The sequence below is a fragment of the Chanodichthys erythropterus genome, chromosome 24 (assembly GCF_024489055.1).
Source record: "Chanodichthys erythropterus isolate Z2021 chromosome 24, ASM2448905v1, whole genome shotgun sequence".
NCBI lineage: Eukaryota > Metazoa > Chordata > Actinopteri > Cypriniformes > Xenocyprididae > Chanodichthys > Chanodichthys erythropterus.
Genome location: NC_090244.1, coordinates 27653032 through 27676070, shown reverse-complemented (window position 1 = coordinate 27676070; position 23039 = coordinate 27653032). Strand labels below are relative to the sequence as shown.

The following is a 23039-nucleotide window of genomic DNA, read 5'->3' as shown; positions in this document are numbered from 1 at the left end:
CATAAGGGCACCCCAGTATAAATTCATTATTATAAAATAATAAAAAAAATACTACCATGGGACAAACCTGACTGCCATAATTGAGAGACATATGTTAGACATAATCACTAATTTATTCTGAACAAGGATTTCCTTTTTTTTTTTTTTTTTTTACATTGCATTTTAATTAGATGTTGACATTGTGATGATAAAGTAACACACATTGGTTAAAGGCATTTACAAAAGTCCAAAGGCTTGGGATGTCTTTCATGACCAAATTTTCAAGGCTATTATTGTGCAGCAAATTGCAGAGGTCTTTTACAGTGGATACCTTCAGAGCAGAGGTACAGTACAGTCCAAAAGTTTGGAATAATTTCGATCACAGGATATATATATATATAATATCAGCATATTAGAATGATTTCTGAAGGATCATGTGACACTGAAGACTGGAGTAATGATGCTGAAAATTCAGCTTTGATCACAGGAATAAATTACTTTGTGAAATATATTCAAATAGAAAAAAGTTATTTTAAATTGTAATAATATTTCACAATATTACTGTTTTTTACTGTATTTTTAATTAAATAAATGTAGCCTTGGTGAGCAGACGAAACTTCTTTTAATAACATTAAAAATCTTAGTGGTTCCAAACTTTTGGACTGTACTGTATATGATTTCAAATAAACAGCTAAACTGTAGGTAATGCTTATTCAAACCTTAACAGAAATATTACCATAGGCAGGTAAGTTTATAAACCTACGAATGAAGGGGTGGCCTGCTGTTCCTCATTGCTCTTAACCTTGTTATGTTTGTTTTGAATTCATGGCTGATGTAAAAACCTAAATTAACAATAATAATCATAACAAACAATTTGTATTACAGTGGGAAAACTTGGCCGCCACAGTGGGTGACGGAGGAGAACACCACTAATTAAGGAAATGTTCAATCCCATTGTTTTGTTCCATAAGCTATGTGTATGTTGTTTACATTATATTAAAAGAATTTAAAAGCCTGAAAGACTCCCACTTTGTAGCAAACCAGAGAACACATGCTGTATTTGCAAAAGCTTGTCAGATCATCTCTCTCCTTCACACTGTAGGGGAAGTACAGTTTAAGACCCTTGACCAGATATGTTGAATGAAGACCCGGAGTCAGAGATGCAATCAATTGAAGAAATTTTACTGAAGAATAGTTTGCAGTTTCAATCAGCAGAAGTCAGCTTCAGTCTCTCAAGGAGTTTGTAGGCTGCTTTGCATACAACATTTTCACACAGCAGTTTCAGGATCTCCTACTACGTCATGGATAGGGTAAAGATTATTCTGATTGGTTAAGAAGAAGCCAAACATATGGACAGAGAGTCAGAATCATATCTCCATTCGTCACGATGACGTCCTGACCTGGAGTCAGCTGGTCTACAGCTAAAAGGCCACTGTTGGACCTGCACAACACATCACACTAACATAGACTCCCCAAGGTTGAAGTCAGACCAGTCTTCAACTTATCAAAAGAAAGTTCCAAAACAATTCTCACTGCATGTTCAGTTCACAAGAATAGGGAGACATTTTAAACTAAGGGACTTAGTGATGTACATACAATATTCAAAATCATGAAAAGGAAAAATAAATGTTAATTAACTAAAAAAATATATAATGATAATAAAATTATATTATATTGTATAATAATAATAATATTATTATATTATATTGAAGCGGCAATTCCAGACTCCAGCCTTCAACACACAGGTAGGTAGATAGATTTAAATTAAAAATTAATTACAATTTAAATTAAAGTTTCACATTATTCTGCAACAGAATAAAAAATCTTTGCAACAACGCACAAGCGAGTGAATATTATGAAAATAAAATATATATTTCTCGCTAAAAATGTAATCAAACCTTGTTTTGATGCAGAAAATAAAAATATTGTCCATAGCAACCAAAACGTATCAGTTTCACATTATTCTGGCGAGATCAGATAAATCTTTGCAACAACGCGCAAGCGAGTGATTATGTACATTCACTGAGTAATTATTATGAAAATAGAATATATATTTCTCGCTAAAAATGTAATCAAACCTTATTTTGATGCAGAAACTAACTCAAAATATTGTTCATAGCAAAACGTAGCAGTTTCACATTATTCTGGCGAGATCTGAAAAATCTTTGCAACAACGCGCAAGCGAGTGATTATGTACATTCACTGAGTGAATATTATGAAAATAAAATATATATTTCTCGCTAAAAATGTAATCAAACCTTATTTTGATGCAAAAAATAAAAATAATGTCCATAGCAACCAAAACGTAGCAGTTTCACATTATTCTGGCGAGATCAGATAAATCTTTGCAACAACGCGCAAGCGAGTGATTATGTACATTCACTGAGTGAATATTATGAAAATAAAATATATATTTCTCGCTAAAAATGTAATCAAAACTTATTTTTATGCAGAAACTAACTCAAAATATTGTTTTTTTTCACTAAAAAGTAGAGAAACGTCCGCCATGTTTTTTGTTCTCACGGCCGGGCTCTCTAAAGTCACGTGACTTGGACGCAAAACAATAGACAAAAAAAATGTAACAGTCATACAATTTAAGGGCCATTATTGTAACCCCTCTACGTTTTGCACTTTGGACCAACGTACTCAGAATACGTTTTTATATGAGACTGGGTAAGCTTCGAGCCGCTGCTGTGACGTACAAACGCTTCCAGTGTGAATACTCGCGCGTCTCTGCAGCTGCAGTTCACGCTCACGCGCTGCTTCCGCTCTGCTGCCGCTTGCGGTGTGAACCCGGCCTTAAGAGTTTTTCAAAATGGTTAGATGCATTAAAAAGCTGCCTATGTTGACATTTTAATTGTGAAAATCTGCTTTAAATAATGATGTGCCATTTTCTATGATCTGTGCTTTTTTGCTATCTATATGGGTTCAGTTTTAATTGGCTCTTAAAGAGAGACATGCAAATGGGAGTTGGGGTGCTCCATCCGGTTTTAAAGGGTTAAAAGCTTTTCCCGAAACTTTGAAATCGTCAGGAATGAGTTGATGTACCACTGAAGTGCAACTGAAATATTAATGTTGTTCATTGACATTTCAGTTGTGTTTTCAGCGTTTCAACAAAAGTGATTTGGAATCAACAACACATTGACATTGATCAAACAATATTTCCAATGATTATTTTTGTTCATTTCAATATTGATTTAACAGCAGTAATGTAAAATCAACATAATAGTGCAAAGTTGATTCACTGACGTTACCACTGATAATTTATGTTAATTTCAATATTGATTCAAGTGCTGTGATGTAGAATCAATTAGTGTAATGTTGATTCAATAGCATTACCATTGATTTTTTGTTCACCATTGTTTCAACATTAAATGCAGGTGCAAACGTGATATTGAACCAACATCACTTCATAATGTTGATTCAATGATGTTATCAATGTTTTTTTGTTGAAATCTCAACATTGTTTCCACATTAAAGGTGCCCTAGAATTGACATACAGTGAGTCTCAAACTCCATTGTTTTCTCCTCCTTATGTAAATTTGATTTGTGCAAAAGACCTCTGACAAACAGGCAAATCTTAACATAACACTGACTGTGATGCAACAGTCGGGATCATTAATATTTACGCCCCCAATATTTGCATATGCCAGCTCATGTTCAAGCATTAGACAAGAGCAGGACATCTGGATGTGCACAGCTGGATCATCAGACTAGGTAAGCAAGGACAACAGCAAAAAATGGTAGATGGAGCAATAATAACTGACATGATCCATGATATCATGATATTTTTAGTGATATTTGTAAACTGACTTTTTTAAATGTTTCATTAGCATGTTGCTAATATACTGTTAAATGTGGTTAAAGTTACCATTGTTTCTTACTGTATTCATGGACACCAGAGCCATGTCATTATTTTCATTATTAAACATTTTCAGTCTGTATAATTCATAAACACAACTTCATTCTTTATAAATCTTTCCAATAGTGTGTAATGTTAGCTTTAGTCCTCTTAGCCGCTGCTGAGGCTACTATCAAAATCATTCAGAATCAAATGTAAACATCCAAATAAATACTATACTTACATGATCTGATATGCTGCATGACGAACACTTTGTAAAGATCCATTTTGAGGGTTATATTAGCTGTGTGAACTTTGTTTATGTAGTGTATTATAGAGTTTTGAGCTTGGGGGCAAGGAGCGCAAGCAATTAAAGGGGACACGTGCTGAATCAGCACATTTTTAATTATGCCCCAAAATAGGCAATTGCAAAATTGAATAATAATAAAAAAAATTCTATGGGGAATTTTGAGCTGAAACTTCACAGACACATTCAGGGGACACCTTATTTTAGATCTTGAGAAAAAGGGTTCTAAGGCACCTTTAACTGAGGGTGCAAAAGTGATGTTGAAAAAATATGAATTTGCAATGTTGAATCAATAATATTACCATTGATTTGTGGTTGAAATATCAAAATTGCTTCAACATTAACTGAGGATGCGAGAGTGATACTGAAGCAACATCACTTTTTATTAAATGCAATTAGAGTTGAAGCAACAACACTGACTCAACATTGAGTTTGAGATTACATGCTATCTGGGTCCTTTCTGCCTTGATTTCCATTCTAACAACAGTAAAGTCGTCCTTAGGCCAAGGAAAGGCTACTTGCCAAAAGTGCTTTCCACCCTGTTTAGAATGCAGGTGATAATGCTGTCAGCTCTTCTGCTCGAGCAAGCAGGCACCTCACCCACTATAGCCCTTCGAGTGTGTATTGAGCAATCTGGCTAATATCGGTAATCAGAGAAGCTTTTAATCTGCTTCAGGGGGGCTGCACTAAAGGGCTGCCAGTTTCAAAGCAGAGGCTTTCCAGATGGATTGTGGATGCGATAGCACTGGCCCCTTAGGAATGAGGGCGCACTCTACTAGAGATATGGCCTCTTCTTGGGAGGGGTCCAACAGAGTCTCTATTGCGGACATCTGTGTACCGGCCAGCTGGTCCTCGCCATTCACCTTCGCCAAATATTATAACCTGGACATATATATATATATATGCACACAAAACAAATTAGTTCTAAAAAGAAAGAAATTAGTTCTAAAACGATGGAGAAGGATATGCTTCTAAGTTTACACATCTTGGAAGAAGAAGAAAGAAGAAATTAAGAAGAAGAAGAGAAGACGATGGTGGTTGTGGATGGGGAATTTAGCACTTTGGTGCAAGAGATAGCCAAGCATCACAACAATCTGCGGGACGGGCTTGATTCCACCTGGATCACCGCTCCTTCCTTTCAGTTTTCTTGCTGCTTTAACGCATCTGTCCCGAAGATTCTTCCATCGCTGTCGGCAAACCGCTTCATTTTGCTTATCTCCCTCAATGAATTTGCCACCCTAAACACGTCTTTGTACTCCTTCAAACATGAATTGTACAAATATGGGTACTTTCTGATCTCTTCGCACAAACGCTCGTCGAGTTCGCTGTCCATTGTCCTGTTTTTCTCATTTTTTCAAGCTTGTTGTTTTTAAACCGTTCTTTTCACACTCTTCTTCGATGGCTGAACACTGTGCTCAATACTGCGTATTGCCACCTAGTGGACTCTTCTGAACTGCTGGCGCATGCGCTGTTGCATGCGGACGCGGTATGCGGCTGGCCGCGAGCCCCTCCGCATGACGAAAATTACTTCATGCGGACAGTGCACAAACGCGGACGGCCGAAGTATACCCGGGGCTTAAGAGGTGTCTGGATGTTGTCCTTGCATCTTAATCTGATGGCATTGGACAGTTTGTTTGTGGGTGATTATTGGGGTCTATTTTGCCATCTTACATTTTGATGAATGACATTTGGTTGAATTTTGTTAGAATTATGTCATGACAATGTTTACATGCTTTGATGTAAAGATATAATAATGGCCACGACTGAGCTTAAATATAATTTGAGTATTTTATATCTATTTGCCAACTGGCACTGCAAAACGTCATTACCATCACAACATCAAAAAGTATCACAATGCAAAGAGAATGTATCAAGGAGATCATTTAAACTCATTTATCTTGTAAACATTGTTAACCTTCAACAATACGTATAAAAAAACAAAATGTTTCCATTCAGCGAATTACATATATTTTCTTGTTCTTACTATCAAAATGTGTTTTTCTGTGTTCATCAAAGCACACTTTTGTTTAATTTCTGGAAAATTAATTTTAGATGTAATGCAAAAACTTGTGAAAATAAGATCCAGGCAGTAGATAAAGTTGATGAAAAAATATTTATTCATTACAATTCAATTTAGCCTCACACACAAACTTTAATCGATAATGAAAATACTTAAAAAAAATAAACCATCATAAAGTATTAGTCAATAGTTAATAATAAAATTTAGAGTATTGTAAAATCCAGAGTATTGTATCTAATAGATGAAGATCAAAAAGAGCAATAATTAAGACATTTGCAGATAAGAGACAAGAAGTAGAAGCCAAGGAGAGCAAAGGAGGGAAAAAAGCTGAATTATCAATAACTCGGTCAGCTTTATACCATGAGCATATAGGGAAATTTACATCCCACACAAATTGATGTTTTTGTTCTAAAAGAAAAGGTTAATTTCACCCATTAGGTCATCTACTGGTCCAGTGCCAAAAAATAGTTGTTTTATCCCCTTTGGGGGATTTTGCAAATCTTACACTATTAAATGTCAGCAAATATTAATTCTGAAAAAAACCACCACTTTTGCCGTACTTGGCAGGCGTCCAATGTCTAACCACAAACGTGTCAGCATGACCTGGCTGTCACACTGGAACACTTGAAGAACAATTGAACATAGCAAGCATACTCTCTTAAATATAAAATAACCATAAGGGTACAATCACCAGTGAATACTTGAAAATATGATAAGAATTAATCTATAAAGTATGAGTACATAAATATATGAAAGCAAAAGTAAAACTATAAATCATAAGCCACAAATGATTAAAAATAAATATTAATAAAAATGCATGAATATGAATATTGACCATTTCGAGCCCGATCACACGAAAAGCGTATCAATAGTACAAGTTTGTAATCTCGTAGAATATATATGCCAAAATGAGTTTTGGCGTGCTTATGATACGCAGTTTTTCGCGTGCATATGATACGCACTTTATGGCGTATTATACGTACGAACCCCCCCACTCCCCCACCCCCATCCTAACCAAGAGCGTATCATATACACGCCATAAAGTGCGTATCATATGCACGCGAAAAACTGCGTACCATAAGCACGCCAAAACTCATTTTGGCGTATATACAGGGGCGTAGCAACCGGGGGGGACGGGGGGGACACGTCCCCCGCACTTTTAGAAACAGGTGATTCTGACCCCTGCTATTTTTTATTTTTTTGGATCCAGCGTGAATATTTCCGGCACCGGCAGTGTTCTCTGATTTGTTACTTAGATTTGAGTGAACTAACATTCAGCCAATCACAGAGCGAATCATCTCTTGGGCGCGTCTGCTATGAGCTTCAAATCTCTTGTTGCTGTTGTGAGTTTTCGTTAGTTCATTCACTTTGCTATTAGGCTGTCTGGGATAAAATGCACCCCAGAAAAAAGCAAAGGACGATTACATCCTTTTTTCAAACACACACTGTAAGTATGTTACAGTATGTCGCGATGACACGAATCACGCGATAAAGTTTTCATGTTATGATTTAAACTAACTGTTACTGTAACGTCAAAAGACAACAGAACCCGTATGGACCTCGTCACGTCGCGCCGGATTCAGTGTGTTAAATGCTCTCCTACTTGTCGTTTTGTATAAAAGCGTCTGCTAAATGAGACGTAACAAATTATTGGTTTCTTCTGTCTTTTGTTGCCTACGTGCTGCTCGCGGAGTAGAATTATCCTTTCACAATAAATCAAAATTGTTTTGCACCGAATATCTTAAAATACTTTATCAAATTTAAAATATATATATTTTTATACTTTATGTAAATATTATACTTTATGTCCTAACTGGTCTGTAGGAAAGGCAGGCTGTGACGTCACTGACAGAGAGAGGGGACAGTTGCTCAACCTCTCCAGAATGTGTACAGGTGCGATTTGTATAAAAAGAGCAGATTGACTATTTTAAGGCAGTGTTTTCTTAATTGGAACTGCTTGCCAAAATTTTAAGGAATTACACATCAATTTAATTCCTTAAAACAAAAGATCAACCATCAATCACCTTTATTTATTGATTTTAATAATACAGATTGTGTCAAAGCACTGAACAGTATCAAATAGGAGAATAGAGTAATTTATAATGACAAGATTAAACACTGAATTTCCAGTTTAAGGCATTTTATTATTGAATGCAGAGACGTCATTGTCTAGGTCAGCTCAGTTTAAATAGGATCTGTGTAATCAAATCAACGATAATCGCTAGAAAAAAAGATAACATTTTCTATTTTATGTTCAAACTGTTAAATAAAATTAGTTTTATGTATAAAGGCTGTGTGTTCCAATAGTGTTAACTACTGTATTAATTAATGTATAATTATAATTATATTAATTAATGTATAATTCAGTTTGGAAGTTTTGATTAAAAATCTCACTTTGATCATGAAAATATTAAAAACTTGTAAATATATATTTTTTTAGGTTCTATTGATATATTTTCATAAAATGTATGCTGTATAAAATTACTGTAGATGTAATCTGTATACTCATTTAACACAACTATTAACAAGTAAGAATAGTTATTGTTCAAATGTAGTGTAACTGAAATATTTTAAATATCATAAAATATCTTTATCTAAATAAAGTATAGATGGTCTCACATTGGTCTCAAAGTCCTGCAGTATATTTTTAAATTTTGAGGATGATTTCACAAAAATACGTTCCTGTAAGCTATCATGGCATGTTCCCAAAATTGCCACTAGGGTGCTGTAAAATGCCAATCGGTATTCTATTTAGAATTTATTATTATGAATATCAGCTTTGGGTCACATCACCATACAGCTGTCCCCCCCACTTTTAAAATGGCTGCTACGCCCCTGCGTATATATGTATAAGAGATTACAAACTCGTACTATTGATACGCACTCATGTGATCGTGTTGCCATTTCGGATCCATCAAGCTTTTCATGTAGCACCTCAAGATTGAACATAAAACAGTTTTAAAGGTATGTTTTCTGTAAATTAAGCAACGTGGAGGTAATGACATACTGTTCTGGTAATGACATAGTGTTTTGGTAATGACATAAATGAAAAGTGCACTGATACATAAAGCAAATTTAAAGGATTAAATAATGACTTCTCAGGGCTCTCAAGTTTTGAACTGAGTTCAGAGTGAGATTTCTGCGGCGACGGGGGTTTGAGTGGGGACGGGGGTCTGATATGAAAAATGACACATTCGTACAAATAAAAAAAATATTTATTTAATTCAGCATTTTTGTGTGGATGTGAGTGAGTGTGAGAGATAGATAATGGTAATATAATCATACACATTATATTGTTGTTTTTCCTCAACATTGTAATGTGAAACAATATAAACATGGTAACCATATTCCGACTCTATATGTACGTTATGTTCGGCACGATAACTGGCGCGCTCTGCTTTACTAGTGTTTTTTTCCGCTCGCTGCTTGAGCCTATAATGCTTTTGTTCTTTAGGCCTATATTTTTTGTTTACACATATTGTTTAATGTTTTAAACTGAATGAAAACCTTAAGATAAAACACAAACTTGTTGTGTATATTACCTAATCAGTTTGTTCAGAAATGGTGATGACAACTTGAATAAAAAATAAAAATAAAAAACGTCTCTCATTTTCTCAAAATAATTGTAATTTAAAGCTGCTGTCCGCGATTTTTGGCCCTCTAGCGGTTAATAAACAGAACTGCACGCGTCTTGCGGAGGAACGTTCTAGCCGGAGCTACTTTTCTCCGTGTATGTCTCATGAGGTGCGTCCCAATTCGTGTACTTGTGCACTATTCTATGACGTTTTTAAGTACAAATAGTGCAGTAGTGCGTTCACACTGAAAATTACAAAAAGAAAAAGTACACTTTAAATACCCGGATGATGCACTAAATTAACGGAAAAAACGAAGTGTGGAATGTTGGACACTTCGTGCACTCGACTGTCGCAGCTTTAATTACGTAGTGGAGGGGAAGGGAGGATCGGACTCCGTTGTTAAATGACAAAATTACCTTATACAATTCACGCACTAAATACACAAATATTCGTTTTTTTACTAGCCCAAATATTCGAATACAATGTTTTGGAAAAATGCCCATCGCTACTAGCCAGGCAAGTTCACGTAAAAGTACTCTGGACAAACTGTTAACTAACCTACCAGCTGCCTGGACACAAATATTCCCCAGCAATTTGATGAGATGACTTACACTTCGGTAAATTTGGTTTTATTCAATAGCCTTGTTAATCACACTACATTAGACATTCAGTGGACATTCACAAGTAAATATGCCATTAAAACAATACTTGCCTATTTTGATCGACTGTGAAAAATGTTGTAAGTTGACAATCCTTGGTTGTCAATATCATGTCGCTGCTTAAAATTCGCAAACATTAATTTATTGCACATTTATTGGAAAGCCTGCATTTCTCAGAAGTCCGAATGTGAGAATATAAAACCAATTTTACCCAAGTATGACTTACTGTACTCATAGGATATGGTCCCACATCGATCACGATCAGTCTGTAGCCAGATGTGAATCAATGTGACTGACAGATGTCCTCCTCTGTAGCTAACTACTTCAGCGAGCATCTGAATCAGTGCGCGAGCCCGTGAATCACAGAATGTGTCGTTGGAATCAGAACATAAATATTTTTGTGGCGGGAACATCTTACCCGGATACAGTAATTCTATTTTCTGATTGGCTGATCGGTAGCTATATTTTTTTTTATTAGATTAACTGGTGCGTGGCAGGGCCTTCTCTATGGGGAACTCGCTTGATTCCTCTAATAGCGGCGCAACTTGTTGTGCATTATCCTGGAGATTTCTCTGCGTGAGAAATACAAGGTGTGGCGTGTGAGCGTGTGAACGGGTTGAAATGCGTGTGTCTCACGCCCATGCGTGAGACTTGAGAGCCCTGACTTCTGATGAGTGTTGTTGAAAGAAATGGACAGATGTGAGGAGATATATATATATAAATATGACACAACCATCAACTTGAACATGTTTATTTCAATCATGAAGAAACCATACAATATTTTCTAGAGAATAAATTGTCACAATGGGATAAAACAGCATAAAAATATCCTTCAGAAACATTTCATAACTATGACTATTACCATTAGGTGAAATAAAGTTTTTAACATAAAAGTTTAACATACAAGTTTTTAACAGAAAACATAAAAGTTTTCAAACTCATAAAAGTTGCATTGGGTTAAAACTAACAATGCATACACTGTGTGCAGAATTATTAGGCAAGTTGATTTTCTGATCATATTTTTTTCCAAGCACATTTTACCAATTCCAATCCACATCAATCTTAATAACTACTATTAATATTGTTTTTAATCATTTATAAGTGATATATAAATGTTCATGAAGGCTGGAAATGAAAAATGCCTTATATTGTGTGCAGAATTATTAGGCAGGTTTTCTTTTACAGATAAAATGAGCCAAAAAAGAGATTTAACTCAAACTGAAAAGTCAAAAATTATTAAATACTCATGAGAAGGACTCAATACTAATGTAATACTAGAAACTGCAAAGTTAAAGCATGACCATTGGACAGTGAAATGCTCATTGGGTCAGTGGGGTCATACAAAAACAGCTGGAGAAGCAAAGACATGTTAACTGCAAAAGAATTAAGAATTAAGGTGAAGAATTAAGTGTGAAACCACCAGGAACCCTTTAGTCTCCAGCGCCACCATTTCCCAGTACTGCAACCTACCTGGAGTCTTCAGAAGTGCAAGGTGTCAGGATCTCAGAGACTTAGGTTAGCTAAAGAATCCTAAAAAAAATGACCCGCTCTTAATAAGTGTTATAAAATACATGAAGACTGGGTTTTTATAGGCCTTATCGACAGACAGCTTGAGAGTGACTCCTGAAGGACCAACACCACATCCTCTTGTACCACTGTGTGAAGAATTTATCTTCCAGAATCTGGCAGTAAGTTTTGGAAGATCATTTAGTCCATCTCTGCAAGATGGACATTTCAGGATAAGAGATGGACTAAAAGTGAACTCCCACACCTTACTGCCAGATTCTGGAAAATAAATTCTTCAAACATTGGTACAAAAGGATGTGGTGCTGGTCCTTCAGGAGTCACTCTCAATCTGTCTGTCTATAAGGCCTATAAAAACCCAGTCTTCATGTACTTTATAACACTTCAGCTTGTGATTCTTATTAAGAGCGGGTAATTTTTTAGGATTCTTTAGCTAACCTAAGTCTCTGAGATCCTGACACCTTGCACTTCTGGAGACTCCAGGTAGGTTGCAGTTCTGGAAAATGGTGCCGCTGGAGACTAAAGGGTTCCTGATGGTTTCACACTTAATCCTTCACCTTAATTCTTAATTATTTTGAAGTTATAATAATTATAATAATTTTCCACCTGTTTTTGTCTGACCCTCTCTTTTTTTGGCTCATTTTGCCTGTAAAAGGAAACCTGCCTAATAATTCTGCACACCTGAACATAAGGCATTTTTCATTTCCAGCCTTCATGAACAATTATATATCACTTATAAATTATTAAAAACAATATTAATAGTAGTTCTTAAGATTGACGTGGATTGGAATCGGTAAAATGTGCTTGGAAAAAAAAAATATGATCAGAAAATCAACTTGCCTAATAATTCTGCACACAGTGTATAATGAAATGTGTTTGCTTTCAAACATGTATTTTACAGGATCTTCCTTCAATTTTTTTTATATAATCTCTAGACCTTTCAGCTGATTTTAACACTATTATGCTTCTTTAACTTAATTTATAAACACATAATACGATATAGTGACACACAACATGCCATTACCACCATCACTTGTCATTACCATCACAACAAGTTGTGTGTTGGTAATGACATGTTGCGGTAATGACATTTTTTTTTTTTTTTCAGGAAAAAAAGATGCTATGTCATGGATTTGCTAACATCACTCAACATATAGTACAAAAAGAACTTTAAATACACCTAAATCATGTGAATATATACATATATTTATCAAAATATTGCTGCTACAGCATTTATGGTAATGACGCTGAATAAGTCTACTCCATGATCAGAAGGAATTCATGATTAAATTACTTACTTTTTCAGACATCAAATGTCACTGTTCTTCCATGGCTGACATGTGCTCCCCTGCTGGTCTTCATTTCCATGGTTACGGCATAAACAAGTCTTACCCTCAAAAAAATCATTGTTGTAATCATAGACTGTCATGGTAATGACAGTATTGTTGTGGACAATACTAAATTGTTAAAAATATTCACAAATTGCACAGATATGAACCCAAATTATGCATCAAGTGCCTTTTTAAGTTACTGTTTAAACAAATATTGTGATTTTTTAATGAACTGATAACATTTTATCACATTTTCAGAGCAGACAAGTTTTAAAGTCTGGGTTGGGGACAAGGCTTGAGTAGCCAAATATTAGTGATGAAAACATTTTTAAAAATGGAAATCATACTGATTTTAGTGTATAACATTTTTTGGTGGTGCAATAAATATTATTTGAAATAACTAAACTATTTTATAATATATTATTTTTAACATGAATGTATAATCTGGGGACACAAAAGTTCCCCTAATTGAAGAATCACCCTTGTATCAGTCCACAAAGATCCAACCAAAATGTAGCAACCTTTGTCCACTGTATCCACTGTATGTCCTATACCCTGTCCTATTCTACTTGCGGAACGAATGCAGCGCCAGTTCCGTTCGTTCCATTAGTAGAATAGGGAAGGCGCAGGATATACAGCGTAAGCTTTTTGAAGAATACGGAAAGCGGAAGCATGTGCAATGTGATCATCTGTGTTTATAAAGCATATACATTTGTATTTTTGTAGAAAATGAACAATCGTTTCGCTAGATAAGACCCTTATTCCTCATCTGGTATCGTTTGAAGCTGCACTGAAACGGGCCTTCAACTGTTTGGAGGCCATTTAAGTCCACTAAGGAGAATAATCCTGGAATGTTTTAATCAAAAACCTTAATTTGAAGAATGAAAGAAAGACATGAACATCTTGGATAACATGGGGGTGAGTAAATTATCAGGACATTTTATTTGAAAGTAGACTAATCCTTTAAAATCATATCAGCTCTTCAGCTTCAGTGTCCTTCAGACTTTAGTACAAATCCCAGTTTAACCTGCCTGTGTAATCTAGAGTGTTTGTTTAGGGTTAGAATTTATATAGCCTGACCAAATCCCCAACATCTTTGCAAATATCAAACATATAGTGTAAATAATACGACTATTTTATGAATTAGCATTTAATAGTGGTTAAATCAGAATATAAGACAATTGCAATCAGTGACTTGTACTTTATTATTTACATGTATTCATTTAGCAGATGATTTTATCCAAAGAGACTTTTGAAGGAATACCGTTTTAAGGAGGCAATGGCACCAGAGATTCAGCAATACACACACACACACACACACACACACACACACACACACAAAATATATATATATATATATATATATATATATATATATATATATATATTTATATATATATATATATAGATATATATATATATATATAGATATATATATATATAGATATATATATATAGATAGATAGATATCATTTTATTATTATTTCTAATAAGTTGCTATGCCTTACTTTACATTCGACTTCAACACAAACCTCATTAATTCACATGGCGAAAACTGAGATGAATGACAAATAAGGAGAAACAAATATGCCGATTTACATTTTTTATTTACGTGATATTATGTAGATCAGCTTGTGAAAACGTAAATTTAAAACATTATTTGCGTGTTGAGAGTTAGCCTATATTTATTATTATTATAAAGACAGATCTGCTAAGCGAAGATGAGGGCCAGACAGGAGAGTCACAAGCAGACTCGGATCCTCCGGATGATGTTCGTGTGCTTCAAGCTGCCCAAAACAACAGCTGTATGAAAGCCTCCTCACGCCCCTCACTAATGCTGATTTCATTAAAGTTGCATTCAGACTGTTTTCTGAACACACAGCAGACGCGTTCAAGCTTTTATCAACTTTTCCATTAAAACTATCCATCAAATGTACACACGGCTTTTCCCCGTGGCTGATGCTCGACTTGGATTTGGTCTGACGGAGACAAATAAACATTTCCTCTTCATTTTAATCTCCAGTGAAAGTTCAGAACCTCTGCTCGGTGCTCACTTTGTTTTTACTGTGACAAACTATTTTACCGCTTCAGTTTTGTCCCAAATGTAAGAGAAGAAAACACAATCGTGAGGGGCTCGTGGAGGCGCACAGACACCGAGCAGGACGGGTTGAGTCTATACGGTTCTCATGTGTTATTTAAGAGCGCAGCGGCGCTCGAGCGCTGATCATTGCTGAAACCAGACAGCGTTTGAAAGACTGTAGATCCGATCCGAGAGAGAGATGGCAGAAACCGCTCCAGCCCCGGCTGCTGCCGCCCCGGCCAAAGCGCCCAAGAAGAAGTCAGCTGCGAAAGCCAAGAAAGCAGGTCCAGGCGTCGGTGAGCTGCTGTGTCCGCATCCAAGGAGAGGAGCGGCGTGTCCCTCGCCGCCCTGAAGAAAGCTATCGCCGCCAGCGGCTACGACGTGGAGAAGAACAACTCCCGCGTCAAGATCGCCATCAAGAGCCTGGTGACTAAAGGCACTCTGGTGCAGGTCAAAGGAACCGGCGCTTCGGGCTCATTCAAGCTCAACAAGCAGAAAGCCGAGACCAAGAAGAAGCCGGCTAAGAAAGCGGCTCCTAAAGCGAAGAAGCCCGCGGCCAAGAAACCCGCTGCTGCCAAGAAGCCCAAGAGCGCAGTGGCAAAGAAGCCCGCCGCCAAGAAATCGCCCAAGAAGGCCAAGAAACCCGCCGCCACAGCCGCTAAGAAGGCGACGAAGAGCCCCAAGAAGGCAAAGAAGCCAGCAGCCGCTAAGAAAGCAGCCAAGAGCCCCAAAAAGACCAAGGCGGCTAAACCTAAGGCGGCAAAGCCTAAAGCCGCCAAGCCTAAAAAGGCAGCGCCCAAAAAGAAATAAAGTCTTTACTGTTTCTCCTCAACGGCTCTTTTAAGAGCCACCCACTAACTCTGAATAAAGAGCAAAACCCATGTTAATATAGTGTTGAAAATAGATGTGACTTTAGACAATTATAACTTTTTAATAATATATAAGAAATTGATTAAAAGCTTATATGGGTTCAGACAGTGAGCACAGTCCAAATTGGATGTTGTAGAACAAAGTAGACAGAATATTTACACTGTGAAATTGAAACAAACAAAAGTGAAACATTCCAATATTACAACAGGATCATAATAATATACAGTATCAGATCAACGTGCACCGAATATACTGTGTGTAAAAGGTGTAGCATTTTTAGTAGGAACAGCGAACAATATCCATTCTTGTACTTGCAAGTTTTCTATAACAAATATTTAAGTGGTTTCCTCTCCGCTGTCACAAATACTTGTGCATTATTATTTCCGCCAGAAAGGGGGTTGGGCTTTGGAGGGAAGTTCAGTGATTGGTTTGAATCCTTATAGACTCTAAACCAATGAGCGACTGACACTCTCTTTTAAAGACAGCATGTGGCGCCACGAAAACTCATTTCATTGCTGTTGTCTGTGGTATTACTTGTAGGTTATTTGAGCTAAAAATGAGTGGCAGAGGTAAAACCGGAGGTAAAGTCAGAGCGAAGGCTAAGACTCGCTCATCCAGGGCAGGACTGCAGTTCCCCGTCGGCCGTGTTCACAGGCTTCTCCGCAAAGGCAACTACGCCGAGCGCGTTGGTGCTGGTGCTCCTGTTTATCTGGCGGCTGTGCTCGAGTATCTTACCGCTGAGATCCTGGAGTTGGCTGGAAATGCCGCTCGGGACAACAAGAAGACCCGCATCATCCCCCGTCATCTGCAGCTGGCGGTACGCAACGACGAAGAGTTGAACAAACTTCTGGGCGGAGTGACCATCGCTCAGGGCGGTGTGCTGCCCAACATCCAGGCTGTGCTGCTGCCCAAGAAGACCGAGAAACCCGCCAAATCCAAATAAGCGGATTCAGTCTGTCTCACTGAAACCCAAAGGCTCTTTTAAGAGCCACCCATTTTATCTGATGGAGAGTGGTTTTCTCAGTTAAATAACACCATAAACTCAGTCAGTTGGTTGACTTTACGACATATGTAATACTTTTTTTTTTTTTTTTTTAATTATTATCAGAAAACTGCATTTACAAATGCAACAATAGCAGGACCCAGTGTTTTGAACGCGTGATGGTCACAACTTGTTTGTTTGATAGAGATCGTTGTTTTATGGGGGGCTCCTGTTTTGTTGCGTTTTTTTTTTTTTCGTTTTTTTTTGTGCTTCTATACAAATGGCGTGATTTTCTTCAGATCCGAGATATGTACAACCATTGGGAGAGTCATTCTACAGAAACGTCCACTTTTCTGTCCCTAGACTTTACAGAAATATTACACTTGAAAAACACTAGGATTACAATTTTTTATATATATATTTTAACATGAAACCATATATTTGAACAATTAAGCCTTCTTGAGCCATCAATGTGGCAATATTTGTTTTTTAATTTTAAAAATTCCAAGCACCACAGAAGTGCTCCTCCCCACAGTCATGTGGGAAAGTGCTTTATTTTCAGCTCAGAAACAGGTTTTTCTACCATTTCAAATACAATAATGTATACATAACTATCAAATATATAATGTAAATGACATAAAAAACAAAAAACAAATGGCAAATAAATATTATAAAATATATAATGAATGTAGTGGTCCCCTGATGTCGTGTCACTGGTGTTTCCTTTAACAAAAATCTCTTATTTTGAAATAATCACACTGATTACATCACTTGACTTCCTTCTTCCTATTTCGTGAAGATCCATGAAGAAGGGCCAATGGAAAGTCCACTGTCTCTTTTCAGTTATCAGAAATTTTAACTAGAAAATCTTAATTTCATATGAAGCTTTTAGTTGAAGTCATTGTTAGTTGAAGTTATTGCTAGGTAATTAAAAAAAAAACTAGAGTACAAATGGATTAAATTATTTGATTTAGTGAATATACAATGATTGACAACATGTGGATTAATACCTTGCAGCAGCCATTTTGTAAAATGCATTTTTCATTAAAAATGTCACTTGTGTTACCCATTTATAGATAAACTTTATTTAAAGCTATTCATTTAGTTCTTTTGCATAAAATAGCACTAAGATTACATGATTATAACTTTTCTTTCTCATTGTTAATCCTCCTTTGGTTAGAAATGGGTAAATTAAGGATATATGGCTAAAAAGAATAATTTTGTCTAAGTTTAAATGTTAAAAAAATAAATACATTTTAAGACATTTTCTCATACCAAAAGTGGACGTTTCTGTAGAATGACCCAGGAATAAGGTGAATATTTCATAAAGCAATGTGAGTATAATATAGAGTCTGGGTGTGTTACACTGAGCAAAACGGATCAAAGCACACTGAGCGGGAAACCCTCTGCTTGTTTGAAAAAGTTGGAGTGCGCAGTCATTGGCTAGCAGTCATAAGCATTCGTCACACATCAGCCAATCACAAGCCTCGGCACCCTGCCGACACTGTGAGCTCATAGCCGCGCAATGCTTTAAAACCAGGCGTGTAACACAGAGCAGCCTTTCCAGCGTAAGCAGGACAAGAAAATAAGTTGACTGCAGCAATGGCAAGAACCAAGCAGACCGCTCGTAAATCCACCGGTGGCAAAGCCCCGAGGAAGCAGCTCGCTACCAAAGCCGCCCGTAAGAGCGCTCCGGCCACCGGCGGCGTCAAGAAGCCCCATCGTTACAGGCCCGGGACCGTGGCTCTCCGAGAGATCCGCCGTTATCAGAAGTCCACCGAGCTGCTGATCCGCAAACTGCCCTTCCAGCGGCTGGTCCGAGAAATCGCTCAGGACTTCAAGACGGATCTGCGCTTCCAGAGCTCCGCTGTCATGGCCCTGCAGGAGGCCAGCGAGGCTTATTTGGTCGGTCTGTTTGAGGACACCAACCTGTGCGCCATCCACGCCAAGAGGGTCACCATCATGCCCAAAGACATCCAGCTGGCCCGCCGTATCCGCGGAGAGCGCGCCTAAACCCGCATCAGCCACATCAAACCCCAAAGGCTCTTTTAAGAGCCACCAAAATTACACTGAACGAGGAAGTTTCCAATGTAATGCTGAAAACTACAATTGAAAATCAACCAGTCCCACAGTCTGTGATTTGATTTCAGTAAGTTAGTTATTAATAGATGAAGGGAGCATTAAGTCAGTCTACTCTGTTGTTTGGTGATCGTGCAACACACATCAAACCGCTATGGAAGTACCAATCCGGTGTCAGAGGTCATTATATGCAGATTATAAAGCGTTGTTTTTTTCTCCCCGCTCCCCCAAGCGCGTTAACAATTCAAGAAAGCCTTTGTTGCCTAAACAGAAAACTAAATAATAATGTTTGGTCTGCTGTTTAGCACATTTTGAATCATTGTTGCCAGATTTGGGTAAGAATTTATCCACAATATTGACATATTTAGTATGGAACCTATCTTTTTTGTTTTTTTTCCTCTTTTTGTGTTAATATTCAAGTTAAACTGATATCATATTTAGTTGACTACATCTTTGCATTTTCAACTCTTCTTGCTGGGTAGAACAGGGGAAGCTGTTCCTGCAGAGTTGAGCTCCAATGCCAGTCAAACACACCAATCCTTGCTAAAAGTATTCAGATTTATTTGGAAGTTACTGGCATGTCTGTTTGAACAGGATTGGAGGTAAACTCTGCAGGACAGCAGACCTCAAGCCCTTAGCTTGACGAGACCGTTCAATAGTGTAAAAACAAAATTAAACACCTCAATTTTAGGACACTTATGGTAGGTGTCCACTGGCGCGGGGTGAGCAGAGCAAGCGTTTTCAATTAAATCCTATGGAAGCTGAGCTTCACACTCACAAGGTGCATTGTGGGATTGTGAAGCTCGACTTCCATAGGAATTATTTGAAAATGCTCGCTCTGCTCACCCCGCGCCAGTGGACACCTACCATTAAACAGGTCATACATACAGCATATTTTGCATATTAGTTTGTTTTTTTGCAATTTTTTTGCATCACATAAAACAAATATTGATGGCTTTTTTCTATATCTTAGAGCAATATCCTGTGAGATACACTTCATACAATCTATCAAAATAGATTAAAATAAAAAAGGGTTAAAATGTAGTCAAGTGAAAGAGTATCAAACATAATCCTGCATAATTGCAGTTTTTCAGTTTTCGAAAGTCCCAATAATAAAAAGGTCAAAAAAAAATAAAATAAAATATTTAATACTTTAAGGCGAGACACTACAGGTTAAAACGCTGGTGTGATTTTGAGATGTTGGACTTATTTGCTTTTAATAAAGTTTTTTTTATTTATTTTTTTTTTTTTTTGGGCACATTATCTATTTGTCTATAGATTTCAATTACAATACATATTTTAAAGGTTGTTTTTGTTCAAAATGTTTGTTTTTTTCCTACGCTGAGCCATATATCTCTACTCCAGAAGCACTTTAATACAACAAACTTTAGTTGTATTCCTATCTATATTCTGAAGGTTTTACAGAGGAATTTGTTCATATATAGTTTGTTCAAAGAAAAATTCTGGATGTTTTTGTTTGTTTTTTGTTTGTTCACAGCATTTTCTGAATTATGGAGTGATAAAAAGATAAATCCAAAATCCACTCTGTAAAAACCTTGACTCTAATAAAAAAAAAAGAAAGAAAGAAAGAAAGAAAGAAAGAAAGAAAGAAAGAAAGAAACAAGAATTATGAACCTGACTTCATCCAAAGTTCAGATGTTTGTACTAGAAATGTATGCAACTTTGTAAGTAAATAAGGCCTCATTTGCATATTTAAACATAACATTTTAGAAAAATTCTTATTGTAAGCAATCCACTGGGGAATTAGGGTGATAACTGTTAGTTTTTTGTTTGTTTGTTTGTTTGCTTGCTTTACTCTAGTGTCTCGCCTTAATATTGTGATATAACGTATTGTGTCCCTCTTCAGAATACCACTTTTCATTATCAAACAGTACTGTAAATCATTATGTTTGTGAAATCAATTTTATGAAACCTGAAATGTAACATGAAACAAACGTCAGGGCAGGAATTAATTCACCTGTGCTCTAGCTACTTTGGGGGAGGAGTGTGTGCGTTGAGAAGCAGTCGTGGTTTCTATCAGGTCCTGTAAGCAAATGTAAAACTCCTCCTAGTAACGCTCTTCTCTCATTCTTTATCATCATTAGATAGAGTTGTGTGAACATGTCTGGAAGAGGCAAAGGAGGTAAAGGACTCGGAAAAGGAGGCGCCAAGCGTCACCGTAAAGTTCTGCGCGATAACATCCAGGGAATCACCAAACCCGCCATCCGTCGTCTCGCTCGCCGTGGCGGTGTCAAGCGCATCTCCGGTCTGATCTACGAGGAGACCCGCGGAGTGTTGAAGGTGTTTCTGGAGAACGTCATCCGCGATGCCGTCACCTACACCGAGCACGCCAAGAGAAAGACCGTGACCGCCATGGATGTTGTGTACGCGCTGAAGCGACAGGGACGTACTCTGTACGGCTTCGGAGGTTAAACTTCTGAAATCAGGAACAACTACACCAACCCAACGGCTCTTTTAAGAGCCACCCACTCTCTCACATAAAGAGTCCAATGAAAATTAATACATTTTTTGTTTTTAGTATCGAGAATAAACGTTACTGATGAGTTTATAAATAACAGGTTGTGTCAGTACTTTTCATTTCGTTTTCTTTAATCGATTGATGATATGTTTATATGATATTATCTGTTGATGATATGAGTGTTCTATATATTATCTGGTGCACTAAGACCTTTTGTCTTAGTGGTGTAATTCAATTTAAATAGTTTTACGTAATTAAAGGCAAGTGAAAATGCAGAAAACATTAACGAAAATTGTATTTAGTTTGCACAAATGGGCTTTTATTAACTAGCAATAGTTTCATGAATCAATAGTCCAGAACAAAAACTGCTTTTAAAGGGTGTCTGACTTTTAATGGTCTCTTATTCTCCAAAACTCTCTCAAGGGGTTTTAAACTTACGCGATGATTTACAATATTTGTCTAGAATCGCTTATTTTCTCAAAATAACAATAATAAAAAGAGCGGGAAATGAAACAAAGGACACAGTCAGGGTGTAGTTCAAACATTGAGCTGTTGGCGGCGGCGAATGTGATTGGCCCTCATTCCGCTCGTGACGCTTTGAGTTGTCCAATGAAATACGAGTTTATGGGTTTGGCCTATTAAAAGAGGCAATCAGATAGTTCCTTTTTCTCTTTGTAAATTAGCATAGGGCGGTGAATAAATTGTAAAACTGTGTCACTTCTGTTCTCACATTGCTTTGTGAAGTTTGTGTTCAAAAAGCATCATGCCTGAACCAGCAAAGTCCGCGCCTAAGAAGGGCTCCAAGAAGGCCGTCACGAAGACCGCCGGTAAGGGAGGAAAGAAGCGCAGAAAGTCCAGGAAGGAGAGCTACGCTATCTACGTCTACAAAGTCCTGAAGCAGGTTCATCCTGACACCGGCATCTCTTCCAAGGCGATGGGCATCATGAACTCTTTCGTCAACGACATCTTCGAGCGCATCGCCGGTGAGTCGTCTCGTCTCGCTCACTACAACAAGCGCTCCACCATCACTTCTAGAGAGATCCAGACCGCCGTGCGTCTGCTGCTGCCCGGAGAGCTGGCCAAACACGCCGTGTCCGAGGGCACCAAGGCCGTCACCAAGTACACCAGCTCCAAGTAGAGATTCAACCGAGACTCTCAGCGACCCAAAGGCTCTTTTAAGAGCCACCCATATTTTCAGTTAAAGAGTTCAAGTTGATTGTAGAGTATTGCAAAGTAATTGTTAACCCATTTGTGCCTAAATTTTTCTGAATGTTGACTTTGTATTTCATGCATATAGTCCTGTTAATAGTGTC

At 37.2% G+C, this 23039-nt stretch overlaps 4 protein-coding genes and 1 pseudogene across 4 annotated transcripts in view; all 5 read left to right on the top strand.

The window, feature by feature from the left end:
- The first annotated feature begins 15515 nt into the window (after positions 1-15515).
- Positions 15516-16126, top strand: LOC137014480 (histone H1-like; annotated as a pseudogene).
- A 605-nt stretch (positions 16127-16731) lies between these two features.
- Positions 16732-23039, top strand: part of LOC137015493 (histone H2AX-like) — an 86814-nt gene continuing 80506 nt past the window's right edge. Inside the window, exon 1 of the mRNA XM_067380493.1 lies at positions 16732-17125. Coding sequence (XP_067236594.1) covers positions 16743-17125 — 383 coding nt within the window. The 5' untranslated portion in view covers positions 16732-16742. The remainder of the gene's footprint in view (positions 17126-23039) is intronic.
- Positions 18771-19197, top strand: LOC137015143 (histone H3). The gene has a single exon (XM_067379885.1). The coding sequence runs from the start codon at positions 18771-18773 to the stop codon at positions 19179-19181; it is 411 nt and encodes a 136-aa protein (XP_067235986.1). The 3' UTR covers positions 19182-19197.
- Positions 21366-21860, top strand: LOC137015285 (histone H4). Its single transcript, XM_067380147.1, has one exon. It carries the CDS (start codon positions 21369-21371, stop codon positions 21678-21680), a length of 312 nt encoding a protein of 103 aa, XP_067236248.1. The 5' UTR covers positions 21366-21368; the 3' UTR covers positions 21681-21860.
- LOC137015196 (histone H2B-like) overlaps positions 22473-23039 on the top strand; it is an 800-nt gene continuing 233 nt past the window's right edge. The window contains exon 1 of the mRNA XM_067379982.1: positions 22473-23039. This exon is cut by the window's right edge and continues 233 nt beyond it. Within this exon, the coding sequence (XP_067236083.1) occupies positions 22490-22864 (375 nt within the window). The 5' untranslated portion in view covers positions 22473-22489 and the 3' untranslated portion in view covers positions 22865-23039.